Here is a 14,081-nt window from a genome sequence, read left to right as displayed (position 1 = left end):
CCACCTTCCACCTCCACATCAGCAGCCCCTATAGACACAAGCACCATCTATACCAGTTTGAAGAACGGGTGAGTGATTGGTGTCCCAGGTAAACTGCCCCAATCTCTAGACCCTAAGCCTCAGAGCATTTTCTGTGCCCCTCTCCCTCCCATCTCAGCTCCAGCAAGGCAGCTGGGCTAGGCCCCAACTCAGCTGGAGCTCCACTGCCCTGGTGTGGTCCTCAGCAGCTGGCCAGCAGGTAAGAGACCTGCAGGCAGGCAGCACCACCACTAATGCCACCTACTGGGTTTTCTTTGTTGATTCTATTCCCACTTGCAGGTCTTGAAATGTCTTATTGGTTTCCTTCCATTGTTTGTGACTTCATAGATTTCATTAGGGACTTATTCATTTCTGCTTTAAGGTCCTCTATTGTCTTCATAGAGGCCCCTTTAATGTCTTTGTCCAGTGTTTCAGCTGCATGAAAATTCCCAGGACCTTCTGTTGTGGGGTTGCTGTGCTCTCCATATTGTCCTAGAGGTTAACGGTAGTGTTTTTATGCTGGAGTCTACATATTTGGGCTTTGGAAAATCACATTTCTAGATGCTGATATCTGGTCTTGTCTTTGTTTTGTTCTTTTGTTTCTGTTTCCCTTTGTGGTTCTTAGGAGGTTATGGTGGAATCCATATGGTGCGGCCACTTGGGTTCCCAGGTTTGTAGGTATTGGGAGGTGATACTTAAGAATGGGGATGGTGAGGGGGTCCACAGGAGGGAGGAAAGCAGGGTGGTTCACCATGATCTGCTTAATCTCCTGAGAATGGGACCACAGTGTGAGGAGAGGCTGAAGCAAATGATCTTGAGTGCTTTTACACATTTTTGAAAAGATATGTTGTAATGTTGATGAGGAATCGCTCTTTTGTATTTAAGGAAAAGTGACTATGGATAAATTGAAATGCATCCAAATGCATTGAATTGAGATGATTCATTTTATAAGTGAGTACAACCAGATCCTGTATATAAAATAATAATGTTTTGACTTACGTACTTCTACAAGGAATCCATCTATTGTGCATATCTTTTAGCATCTCTGCTTAGGTAAATGACTCCATTTGTCATTCTCTCTTTATCTCACTGGGTGGGCCTTTGGCATGTTTGTATACATACTGATTGAACATGCAGTAGGATCTTTGTCTACATCACAGCATGCATGTCCCAGAATATCTACCCTGGAATTTATGTTTGGAATCAAGAGTTAGTCACTTTGGAAGTCAGATATGAAACATATAAACCCAGGAACCAATCATATGTATTTCCCTGCAAATAAGGAAAAAGAAAAGATGATATTTGAGGGAGCAATAGAGATGTAAAGACATCTCCACTTTTTGCCTTGATATCTGTCAGATGACTTTGAGCTGTTTGTTCCAATCCTCCTTTGTTCCTTTTAAAATATAGCCTTTAGTAGTATTTATTTTAACTTGGTCTCATTGCACAGCTGAAACTGGTCTCAAACTCACAATCCTCTTATTCAGTATCCCCAGTGCTGATGTTACAGATGTGTGCCACCACAGTTGGCCAGTTCCAGTCCTTCTTAAATGTCAACTCCTTTTCTGTTTTTGCGTTTTATGGGACCACCTCCTTTCTTACACACTTTTTTTTTTTATTAAATTAGGTATTATAAGACACAAAAGAATCTAAGCAATTTTCACTTTATTGTATTTTTAATTTTTTTTTCAAGATGGTTTCGATGTATTGCTTTGGAGCCTGTTCTGAAACTAGCTCTGTAGACCAGGCTGGCCTTGAACTCACAGAGATCTGCCTGCCTCTGCCTTCTGAGTGCTGACGGTATGTCATTCTTATGTTAGGCTGAAACCATCTTCACTTATTCCCAGTACCACACTCCAGGACTGATGAGCACAAATGTATATGTCTTGTGTGTGTGAGGACCTCACATTTCTGAAGATTGCTACTGTAGCATTTTTATTCTTTTCTACCTAAATTTCTTACTTCCTTGTTTCTATACTGATTGTGTCACCATTGTGACAGATCTGACAGATTATACCATGGAACAAAAAAAGCACAGCATTATACAACATTGTGAAATACAAGACAATCAGCCTTTTTTGAGATATATAAAATATAACAGAAAATAAAAACATGAAACATCTGTTATTTGTACTATTCTAGCGATAGTAACTCAATGTATTATCATAATAGTTCTTTTTGCTTAAAGAAATAAAATTTAAGGATAAAGCCCAAACTACCTTTGGCAGTCACCCTCATATTTGTTTCAGTTTCTACTCTGACAGAATCAGCCAGTATTCTGTCCTATGCATTCCTCCCATCTATCTCTCTCACACACATAATGTAAACATAAATATGTGCATGTGTCTAGCATGTAGGGGCCAGCCAGTACATTATGGCTAGTGACTCTATTAATGCAAACAGAACAGTTCCCTCATCACAGAGTTCTGCTGGAATGTGTTTATCTGTGCTCTTCATTAGCTGGGTGTGGAGGTTAATGCTCTAATTCCAGTACTCAGGAAGTTGATGCAAAAGGCACATGAGTTCACTGGATGCCAGGTTGGGCTACAGAGGGAGATTCAATCAGTCAAGTCTTGTCCCTGTAAGCAAAGCACTTGACTGAAACAACTTAAGGGAGTGAGAGTTGTTTTGGCTGGCAGTTTCAGAGGGTTTCAGTTTATCATAATGGAAGGTCATGGTGAAGGAGCTCAGACCATGGAGCACGAGACTGTACACAGGACCAGGAATAACATAACATCCAAGGACTTGCCTTCAGGGACCTACATTAGCTAGCTAGACTATACCCACCAAATTCTCCATAATCTCTCCAAATTGTACCAATGGCATTGGACTCCAACTAGGCATTCAAAACAATAGCATGTTGGAGACCTTAGATTCAAAGTGTAACAGAGAGCCTGTTACCTCTCCTCTGCAAGGAGCAACTTTTCCCTAGATGACTGCATATACTCATAATTTCATGTTTTAACTATTGCTTTATTCCTGCTCAGCTATAGACTTCTATCCTCATCAGTCTGAGAACTTTATCCATCACTGAAATGATGGGGGAATCCAACCGATTCTGTCCATTTTTTTGAGTATTCATTTATATCTTTGATACTAAATAGGCTTAATTTCTTTTTTTAATCTACATTTTTTTGCTATTCTTAGGATTTTTAAAAAAATTCTGCTCATTTAAGACTTTATATTTGCTATGAATCAATAAGTCTTCTCTAATTTAAGATAAAATTTACCTAGTCAGCTGTTACCATTTTTCATGACATTAAATTATATTGAAGATTAATATTTCAGTGGCATTTTTGATGTTAGTATAATCCATTTTGCCTTTTTCTAATTTGGAAATATTTAAAATCTAGGGAAAAATTTTAAGAAACAAGCACCAGGATCTTCTAATTGATGGATCCATTTTTAACATCGAGCCATGTTTTCTTCTCTATCACATGCATACATATATACACATATACATATATATGTCAGTATATATTGTACATATAAGTATGTGCAAATACACAAATACATTACAGTACTCTTCATAGATAAGTACAGTGGCATAGGATTCCCAAGATATCATATCTAATGATAGCTCCATTAACACACTGTTTTTAGGTATTCAATATCTGGCTTATAATCTAATTTCTGTAATTGCTATGAATAGTTCTTTAGATTTAGGAATTTTGTTTTATCCCCTGCATATGTGTATATATATTCATATTGGTGGGTTTTTTTTTTGTTTGTTTTGTTTTTGTTTTTTGAGACGGGGTTTCTCTGTGTTGCTTTGGAGCTAGCTGTGTTAGACCAGGCTGGCCTTGAACTCACAGAGATCTGCCTGCCTCTGCTTCATGAGTGCTGGGATAAAAGGCATGTGCTACCAATGCCCAGCCATATTGGTGGTTTTAAAACAGGTCTTACTATGTAGCTCTAGCCGGCCTGAAACTATGTAGAGCAGGTTGGCCTGGAATTCACAGAGATCCTCTTGCTCTGCCTTTCAAGTGTTGGAATTAAAGGTATGTGCCAAAATGCCCAGCATCTCTTCCATATTTTTAATCTAGAAGACTTCTCTTTTATAATTAGTTTAAGAATCCAGTTTCTATTTTTGTGTGACATGACAAGCTCTCGACCCATATGTGTCTTCATTTCTAACTTGCTCCATTATTTCAGATGTATTTTAATGTGAGCTTTAATCTAGACTTGGATTTTACCCATTGCATTATTGATATTTTGCATTATCAAATTTTTGTGGGGTTCCACAAGTGTCCTGTGCATTTCAGGTTTTTTGATTGCATCCCTGGCCTCTACCATCAGGTCCAATTGATCCTATATCCACCCTCACAGGCTATAGTATCCCAAAGTGTCCCCCAGACAAATATGTGTTCAGGGGCTGCTGACCCAGGTAGCACATTAGTGAGGCTCATAGCCCAGAAGCTTGATTAAGTTAACCTTAAAACAACATTGGCAAGGATATTTCCTAAATGACGTTTATGGTTTATGTTTAGTTGAAGTGAGAACACATCAGACTGAGCCACTATGATACCAGCACTTCTTCAAGGAACTCTTTTATTTCTATTTATTTATTTAATTTTGTTAAGGACAAAGGCACACATTTCCCCTTCTGTTATATAATTTGTACAAACTTTTGTACAGTGGCTTTTCATATCATTTGACGAATTTTACATTAATCAATTGTGGTTAGGGAAGCAGAGTTTCATAGTTTTTTTTAAGACAGGTTTTTGTCTTTGTAACAGCTCTGGCTGTCCTATAACTTGCTTTGTAGATCAGGCTGGCCTCAAAAAATCAGAGCTCTGCCAGCCTCTGCCTCTCTAGTGCTAGGAATAAAGGCGTGTGCCACTCCTGCATGGCTAAGAAAACTGATTCTGTATTTATAATCTGGCCTGTCTCTTCAACCTGACTTATTTTTTTGAGACAGGGTTTCTTGTCACTCAGGCCACCTTAAATTCGGTATGTAGACAAGACCTTGAACCATCCATCTCCTGCCTCTACTTCTAGAGCGCTGGGTTATTGGGTGATATTTGATCACACTGTGAAGCCCAAGTTTGCATTTGCATTAATTAAATAAAACCAATCTTGGGATTTCTGCATCTTCTTAGAATCCCCCATGACAGCGCCCCTTACCAGCATGAAGTAATTTGGAAAGAACGACGTCCAAATTCCCAAATATTGTCTATAAATGTTTGTTTTCATTTAAATGGACTTGGTTATATAAAATAAATAAAACAACAATAACAACAAAAAACAAAAACAAACAAAAAAAACGAACCTTGGGTCAGAAGGCTGTGTTAGCAACTAATTGACAGAAAGTAATCACTGAGACCAGAGGGCATTCGGGGGAGACAGAGAGACGCAGGAGTTCGGAGTGGCACAGCTTTTTGTGGTCTGGCAAAGGGAAGCATGGGCCTTCTCTGGATGCCAGCAAGGAGAGAGGGTTAGCTAGCTGCTTCTCAGAGCTCGTGGGGTTTCACTCCAGCCTTTGAATCTTGACTCTTATTCATAATTAGAACAGTAACCCTGTGGGGAGCAGAATTCTCACCGGGCTGTGGTCTGAGTGGGACAGTAACTGCAGAGTTGCAGTTGATACCGGAGATAGTAGACTAAGGCACAGCCATTGTGCTGAAGTTAAAACAACACTGAGCGATTGTATCAAGTCTTTATTTTTAGTGGTACTCTAAAAGATTTTAGTTTGCAGAGCAAGGATGTAGGAAAGGGGCAGAAGAATATAGTTCTTGCAAGCAGAACATAGAAAATCACAAAGAATGGACGTGGACATGGGTGGAAAGATCAGGAATTATGAGACCAAGAAAGGTTACTATGGGCTAGTGGTTATATGATAGGCTGATTTGGTAAATAGGGCTAGTTTAGTTACTGAGTCATCAAACCTTTGTGGAATAACTGAAGGCTCTAAATGTACAGCCAAGAGAAAGCCAGAGTATGAAAGAAGTTTCTCACAGGTCTTGGCCAACCACAAGGAAATAGGCCCCCAAACCTGGAACAAATGGTCCCAGATGAACAGCCCTGTCTGGGTCACTCCTGGCCAACGGATAGTCTGGGGACTTTCCAAGTCATTCTATGGTTTATCCTTTGAATAAGAAGAGGTCATACCTGGGTGATCTCTCAAACATGAGATCATACTTTGTAATTAAACACCTTGTGCCCAATGCATGTATATGCTGGTTTGCGGTTTGTCTCTATAAAAAAGGAGCCTGAGCCCTTTGAGGGGTGGGCAGCTTTCCCTGAGATTGCTGACACCCGAGTGCACTCATTCAATAAATACCTTTTGCTTGTTGCATCTCCTGGTTTTGGTGTTTGTGTCTCGGGGCTTTCCCATCGGCCCATCAGGACCCCGGAATTTGGGTCTTACAACTCAAAATGCATGCATACTCAAAAATTGAATGTCAATTAATTGATTTAATTCAGTTAATGTCATCATTTTTCATGTATTTATTGTAGGAATCACATTCTTGTGGTGGAATTAGTGTTTTGTGGAATAATTTAACAATTCATAAGCATCTGCAATGTGAGCTCTTACTGTATTACACTGAATGTGAGAACAAGTGTAAAGGTTTATTTATGAAAGACCTGCAGAGTGTGGACCTTCACGCTCCCATGCAGGAAAGGTGACACCCGAAATCACTCATGAGAAGCGGTCTCGATGCAAATAGCATGAGGAATTTTTATTGCAATTGTACCGGGGGTCCACAGTCATAGGACTGAGAACCTCGAGGGCAGAATAGAGACAGTTTTTATAGGGTTTACAACAAAGCCCACACATAGGTCACTGGGGCAGGGGTTTCACAAGCAATTTATGAAGTCGGACAAGTGGTTAGTTAGCTCATTTTCTGTTGTCTTACTAGGCCAAGATTACATACTCAAGGGCCTGTCTGCTGTAAACAGCAAGAAGTGTGACCTTGCCTATTTACTGGCAGAGGACAGGGTCTGGAATTTGAGGTTTTTAGGGCTTTTTCGATAGTATTTCTAAACTTTTAGCTTCCTGTGGTTATTGGAGAGTTAGGCTGTATTTTTCCATCCTTACATTTACTCAATGAGTCTGGTGATTGGGACACTATAATTTCCACAGTTAACAACTTACACTAAAAAAAGTTTGGTATTTTATTTAATAACTAATAAAATTAGCAATTAGAGTCATCAATTTATCTTTAAAATATTTTTTTCCTGAATATGCACAGTTCAGCTGCAGCAATATAAAACATACTACTCACGCATAACTCAAGACATTTTATTCCACTGCAAGTACTGGGGAATAAGGGAAAGTTACTCCTGATTCTGAACATGCTTGCACACATCGTAAAACCTACCTAAGAGCAGTGAGTTTTTAGAAAGACACACCACAGCACTACCTTGGGACTGTAGGTCCAGGGAAGGGCAGTTAAATTGAGACAACGTCGTTTTGGGAGATTTTAGCTCTCCTTCCTCTGGGTACTTAGCACCCTCCTTTCTCCAACTATCAAGTCGCTTTCCCAGGCCTCGGGAGCAGCCGCTAACTCTGCAGTCTCTGTCCCAAGTCTGGCTCCGGGGTGACTGTAGCCGAAGCGACCCCCTCGACGGGTTGTTGACGGAGTTTGAGTTCCCAAACCGTCCTCAACCCCTCGTAACCACTGGGAAGCGCCTCTTCTAAAAAAAATAAATTCCCCTTCTGCATCACGGCGAAGGAGCAAACTTTTCCAACTCCTTTCCGCCCGCGCAGCCTCCCGACTCCTCTGCTCTGATTGGCCTGCGTCACTCCCGACCGCCCAATCAGGTTTGCAGCGTCTCGGCGCAGCTCGGCCGCGTCACCGCGCATGCCCAGTCCGGGAGCCTCCGTACTCCGCGGTCCCTGCCGAGTGCCGTAAAGGGCAACGGGGCAGGGCGGTCCCAGCCTGGCTCGGTGCTGGTGCCAGGGCCGCCCTGGGGCTAGGGCCACGCCCAGCAGGAGGGTGACCAGACAGGCACGCAGTGCTGTCACCACCGCCCCGGCTCCTCAACCAGCTCCCCTAAGTTAGCGGGGTCAGGGTGCCCTGCTCGCTCACCCATCCGCCTGCCGGGACTCGCACTCAGTTCGGAGTCTCGGCGGACCGCAAAGCAAGGTGGATGGAGCCGGCCCGGACCCGAGCCGTCAGCTGTGGTGCAGAATGGGCTGGGCTGCACCGCCCCGAACGCGGCCGTGGTAGCATCATCCCCGAAGCGCCGCCCGGGCCGCGGGCTCCGTGTCCCGCCCCGTGAAGGCGGCCCCGGCGAGCGCGGCTCCCAAGCGTGCAACTCCACAAAGTGCCCCGGCAGCGCGGCAGGCAGCAGGGGCGCACGGCTCGGCTCAGCGCTGAGCCCCGCCGCCGGCGGCGCGTCCGATCCCCGGGCCCGGGCTCAGGCCCAGGCCGCGTTTGGCCGCTCGCCGCTCGCTCCCAAGCCCGGGCCGGCCCCTGCGGCCGCTCACAAAACGCGGCGAGCGGAACCCGCACGCGGAAGCGCCCGGCGCACTGAGCATGCCCAGTAGCGCAGTCGAACAGAGGAGTTTTTTTTTTTTTTCTTTCTCCCTCTTTTTCTTTTTCTTTTCTTTCTTCTTTTTCCTCTCTTCTTCTTCTTCCTTTCCCCGGCTCTCCACTAGGAGGCCCGTCCCGCCCCCCACCCTCAGTTCAGACCCCCGTCATCCCCGGGCCTGAGCAGCTTAGCTAACTAACCATGGCCGAGGTGCCCGGCGCCGCGTTGTCCCAGGCGGGTTGGTAAGTGCCGCGTCGCGCCGGCCGCTCGGCCGAGGGCCGGGGTCGGGCTCCGGGGAGGGTCGGGAGTGGGGCGCCGGGGGCGCGGCGGGGAAGGCGGACACCGCCACCAGCCCCGGTCCTCTCGGGGCCCCGGGGGCCGGCTCCGCCCCCGGCGCCACGCGGAGCTCGGCGGGTCCCCCGGCTCCCCGCTCCCCTCGGGGCGGCGGCCTGCGCCCCGGAGCCCAGCGGGGCCGAGCGGGGCGGCCCGCGGGGAGAGATCGAGCGAACGAGGCCTCGGGGCCGGGGAGCGGGCGGCGGCCAGGCCCGAGCCGCGCCGCTCTGGGGGAGCCCGCGGGGCCGAGCACGGCGCGCCGCCGCCCCGCGAAGGGTGTCGCTGCGGCGGGCGGACGCGGGAGGCGGCGGCCTGCGGGAAGTTGGCGGGAGCACGGAGCCCAGCCCCGCGCGGCGGCCCGAGCCGGCCCGCTGCCCTCGTTTCAAACTACCGCGCCGATCGTAGCGCCGCAGCCCGGGCTGCACGCTCCACTTGCCTAGCAGAGGGTGACTGACTGCCCGCCCGGCTACCTGTGCGGGGCTGCCCCGTGGAACTTTTTTCGAAGGGTTGGCGTTGGTCTGGTTTCTTTCTTTCTCTCTTTCTTTCTTTCTTTCTTTCTTTCTTTCTTTCTTTCTTTCTTTCTTTCTTTTGAAGGACTTTTCGTGTCAATTGTGGGGATATGAAAGCAATTAAGAATGATTGGAAATTAAGCAGTTTTTGGAATTGGAGCCACCCGGGTTGTAAACATCCAGTTTAATTCTGCGTCGCCTTTCCCAGCCTGGCACCTTCTTCGTTGAAGGGTAGGAATAGTTATTTTGTCCCAGCCCTCTGAAACTGCCCTTTAGTGAGAAAGGGACATTAAGAAAACCATTGCTGCGTTGGTGAATTGTAAAGAACAGGCAGAGCACTTTAGGATTGAAGGAGGGTTCCTCTCCTAGAGAAGTGGGCTTTGACAGAGATGGCAAAGAAAGGCTTTGTAGGTGCAGTTAGGGAAGTGATTATTGCTTTGGAGAAAGGACACTAGATCACACTGGTTCCTGGAAGAAGGAAGGTGTTTGAGGATCAAAACGAAGAAGGAGGGCACCGGTGCCTAAAAGATGGAATTTGACTCTGATCTTAAAAGTTTTTGATCAGCTGGGCGTTGCAGTTACACCTGTGCAGTGATGATTTTTGCTACTGATTCGACAGGGATTGTTACTTTTTTCTACCCTGCTTCACAGGTGCAAAGAGGAAGGCAAAGGATGGTTAAGTAGCTTTCTTCCATGACATGGCTAGAAAGTGGTTGAAATAAATGTTGACCTAAGGAGCCTGGTTTGGCCCTGTGTATTTATTATTTATTTATGTAATAAAACACACACCTTCACCACGCTTCTCTCCATGACTAGTACAACAACACATTGTAATTTAAAAATTTCACCTTACTCAGTTTTCTTTTATTTTACCGGGATACTTCCTTTCATTTTATCGATAGAGCGATAGATTTATTTATTTATTTATTTATTTATTTATTTATTTATTTATTTATTTATTTATTAAATAAGGCTCGCTAGATTAATCTTCGGCCTGTCTTCATTTTAGTTTATGGAGCCCAGGCTGGCCTTGAACTCATGGAGTTACAGGTTTGGATCACACCAGACTTTGCATCTATTTGCGTTTACACCGTTCTTCATGACACTGAGCCCTACTCTTACAATTTACAAATTTGGCCTTTTAAATTCATTAAGACATAACGTACATCTGGGAAGGTTTCTTAAACATTTTATTGGAAGTCCAGATAATTAAAAATTTGCTGCCTTTTTACTCTTAAAAGCTCCTTAAGGGCAGAGACCATATCTTACTTTTCTGTAGTATCTAAAAATACCCAGACACACTCAGTTGTAGGGTTTTCTTAAGTCAAAAAGGGTTGACCTTGGAATGGCCCTGTCAGTCAGAATCGCTCAGTCAGAGCCCTTTCTGTCTTTATTTGTTACAAATCTCCAGCAGTGTTTTATTTTAGTACTTGCCACTTTGTCCTGCAGGCTACCTTGAGTTTCATTTTGTCACTCTGTTGTGCTCCTGTAAGATAGTGCCTCCTAAAGAGCCCAGGTAGATAAAGACAGTGACTACTCAACGTCCATGTCTAAGGCAATAGGAGTTGCTGGAGTCCCTGACCCATGTTCACCAGTCAAAGCTGGTGCCAAGGAAGGCTTGGGTGCCTGCTGCTCAGTGAAGTAGATTGAACTAGGCCTTTGACTAGAGACTTACTGTGTTTCCATCAGAATCTCAAAGGTTTGACAGGGGACAAGAGTGTTGAGGAAAAGTTCAGACAGAGCTTTGAACAATTTCTTAGATTTCTGACACCCAGATTTCCCCTTGCTCTGGAGTTGACAGCCATAAAGCAATTTTAGACTCATGTCCTTAAGTAGTTGTGGCTCCTAAAATGAAATGCTAAAACATCCACACTGTTGTTAATCTGTCTGTCAGCTGTATGTAAAGTAGTAGGTTAGGGAAATAGTGGTGAGTGACTTACACTGATAATGTGATCCCTAGGGGGATCAGAAGACTAACTTATTACTGAAATTTATGGTGTGGTTTTAGAGTTACTGTCTTTTACATCTCAGATGCTGGGTGTTCTCTCAGTCAAACTCTGGGCTTTAAAATGTAAAGTAAGCAGTGTTATACCCCACCCACCCCACGCCTCCGCCTTGCAGTACAGATCGGTTTCATGGACTTCAGTTTAAATGTTGTAGGCATTTCTACAATACAGTGCTTTGCTTAAGTAGCTTACATGGCACCTTGGTCTTTTGTAATGCTTATTTCTACGCATAAGATAACTCCATAGAAGGCAGTTGACTTTATATCTGTATAGGGAACAATTTCCTTGTGTCTTGTTTTGTTTTGCTTACACATTAAGTACTCTTCCTCATTATGTCTTTGAATCTGTTTTATTTTTTCAGTATTTTCTTTTCCGGTGAGGTGAATATACCTGTGGTATATTCGTATATGTGTGTATGTAGGTGCACAGTTTGAATCAGAATTCTTCTGAATTCCGAGGTTCCCACAGGACCTGGAGCTTGCTCCTTGGTTTTAGATTCACTGCCACCCAGCAAGCTCCTGTGGTCAGCGTGTTTGACTGGGTGGGGGTTAACAGACTTCGGTGGCCACATGTAGCTTTTTATGTGGGTGATGGGGATCCAAATCCAGACCCCTTATGTGAGCCATTTTGTCCTTCCCCCCCTTCCTCGCCCATCTCTTTTCTTCTTCCTCTGTTAGGAGAATGTAATAATTAAATTTATGTGTGTGAGACCATATTGCCTATAGCATTTATGTAATCCAGTGTGAGGGTGAGGAAAAACCAAGTCATAGAGAGTAGTAGTTTGCTCATTTCTAAGCAGCAGAACCAAGAATGGAGCTCAGATAATCAGAATAAAAAATTATTTCAGTGAGTTGTGGTGGTCACATCTCGTTTGAGTGATTAAAAATAACACATTGGAAGCTAGCCTTGGTGCTGTGTGCTTGTAATCCAAGCCTGGGCTTCAAGAGAGCATCTCAAGAAACCCAAGCCAACAAACAAAACCAAACTAACCCCTACATTTAAAAATAGAAAGGTTTGCTGTTTTTTGTTTGGGAAGCACACTTAGTCTGAGTGTGGTTATGTCATAATCAAATAAATCATTTTTATTGGATCACCTATAAGCCTTAAGAATTTCTGAAAAAAAAAAAAACCCACTATGTTTTGTGTTTTGTTTTCTTCACAGTTTAGGGTAGAAGATACTACTATACTATACTACTATAAAGTAGTATTAGGAATGACAATTTCGGGCTGGGCCTGGTGACTGGCAGCTGTAGTCGCTGGATGAAGCTGGGGGATTGCTATAAACTCCAGGCCAGTCTGGGCAATAGGGAGACAGACACTTTGTCTAAAACAAAACAAAGGGGGAAAACAAATTTTGTTTTCATTTTTTTTATTAAGTATATTTTGGAATCCCAGAACATTGATGGTTTAATCAGTGTACTCCAGGTATCTGTTTATTTGTTCATTTATTTAGTGTCATTTGTTTTTGTCTTTTTGATAGAGTGAGGGATCTAGAGTATGACATCAAAGACCTCCTTTCCTTATGCCCTTGAGTTTCACCTTTGCTTTGGGTTATCTCAGTTTGCTACTGCCACCACCTTCTGTCCCCAGTCCATTCCTAACTCCATCTGTGCCATCTTCCAACAACTAAGAAGCTGTACCGGCTGTGGTGCTGGAGCAGAGACCTTGGGCTAAGTAGTGAAATCGAGGCAGGGCAGTGTGGTTTACAAAGGGGGTCTTGGTCTTCTTATATTATCTTGCCTTGAGGTAAAGGAGTGGAGCAACTTTCAGACAGATTGCTGGGATTTAAACTTCCTCCCTCTCCCTTTTCTGTCCCCCACACAGAAGCTTCCTTAATAGCCTTATTACTTTCCACAATAGATCATGTGTGATTGTCGTTCTTCAGCCCTCCCTCTAAGCCTTTCTTGTTTGGTTGGCTGAAGTTTTCTCAGGGGCACTCTCTTCCCCAGGAGACTGCTGGTGAATGAATGCTCTCAATCTGCAATGAAAACCATGTTCTTAACAGCGCAGGTAGAACTTTGGCAGTAGCATTGATGTAAATTTACGTTCCTGCTAGTAGTTGTGTAAGAAGCTGTGAAAAGGATGTTAGGAATTTTTATTCATCCATGGTATTCCACAACAACTGTTTCAGGTAGGCAGACCTATGTATACAGTATTGTTTCTCCTCCTTCCCTCTGCCTTTTTCGTTTTCTTTGACACATGGCCTCTCGCTGTGTATTCCAAACTGACTTTGAACTGGAAATTTTGCTTCAGCCTTCCTGGTACTGGTATTATAGCCAGTCACAGATGTACATCACTATATGAAGCTTATTACAATTATTTATGAGGTTCTATATTAAGTGAACTTTCCCCTGAAATTGTGAAATGCATTTTCTTTTCTTTTTTTGAGACAGTCTCACTATGTAGTTATGGCTCTTTTGGAACTTGCTGTGTAGACCAGCAGGCTGGCCTTTATTTCCCAGAACTTCACCTGCCTCAGCCTTCTGAGTACTGGGATTAATGGTGTGTTACCACACCTGGCTTATGAAATGCATTTTCATTTTCACTTGATAAAAATACTCTTTCTAAAAAGATCTATTTATGAATTATATGTATATGAGTGCTGTATTTGCATGGATGCCTGCATGACAGAAGAGGGCATCATATTCCATTATGGATGGTTATGAGCCTCCATGTGGTTGCTGGGAATTGAACTCAGGACCTCTGGATAAGTAGTTTGTGTTCTTAACAATGA

General features: G+C 43.9%; 1 protein-coding gene across 1 annotated transcript in view; it reads left to right on the top strand.

Moving 5' to 3' along the window:
* The first annotated feature begins 8,383 nt into the window (after positions 1 to 8,383).
* The window catches only part of Tdrd3 (tudor domain containing 3), a 123,418-nt gene continuing 117,720 nt past the window's right edge, over positions 8,384 to 14,081 (top strand). The window contains exon 1 of the mRNA XM_051195310.1: positions 8,384 to 8,741. Within this exon, the coding sequence (XP_051051267.1) occupies positions 8,701 to 8,741 (41 nt within the window). The 5' untranslated portion in view covers positions 8,384 to 8,700. The remainder of the gene's footprint in view (positions 8,742 to 14,081) is intronic.

Source organism: Phodopus roborovskii, unplaced genomic scaffold (assembly GCF_943737965.1).
Source record: "Phodopus roborovskii unplaced genomic scaffold, PHOROB, whole genome shotgun sequence".
NCBI classification, from domain to species: Eukaryota; Metazoa; Chordata; class Mammalia; order Rodentia; family Cricetidae; genus Phodopus; species Phodopus roborovskii.
This window is presented reverse-complemented; position numbering and strand designations above follow the sequence as displayed.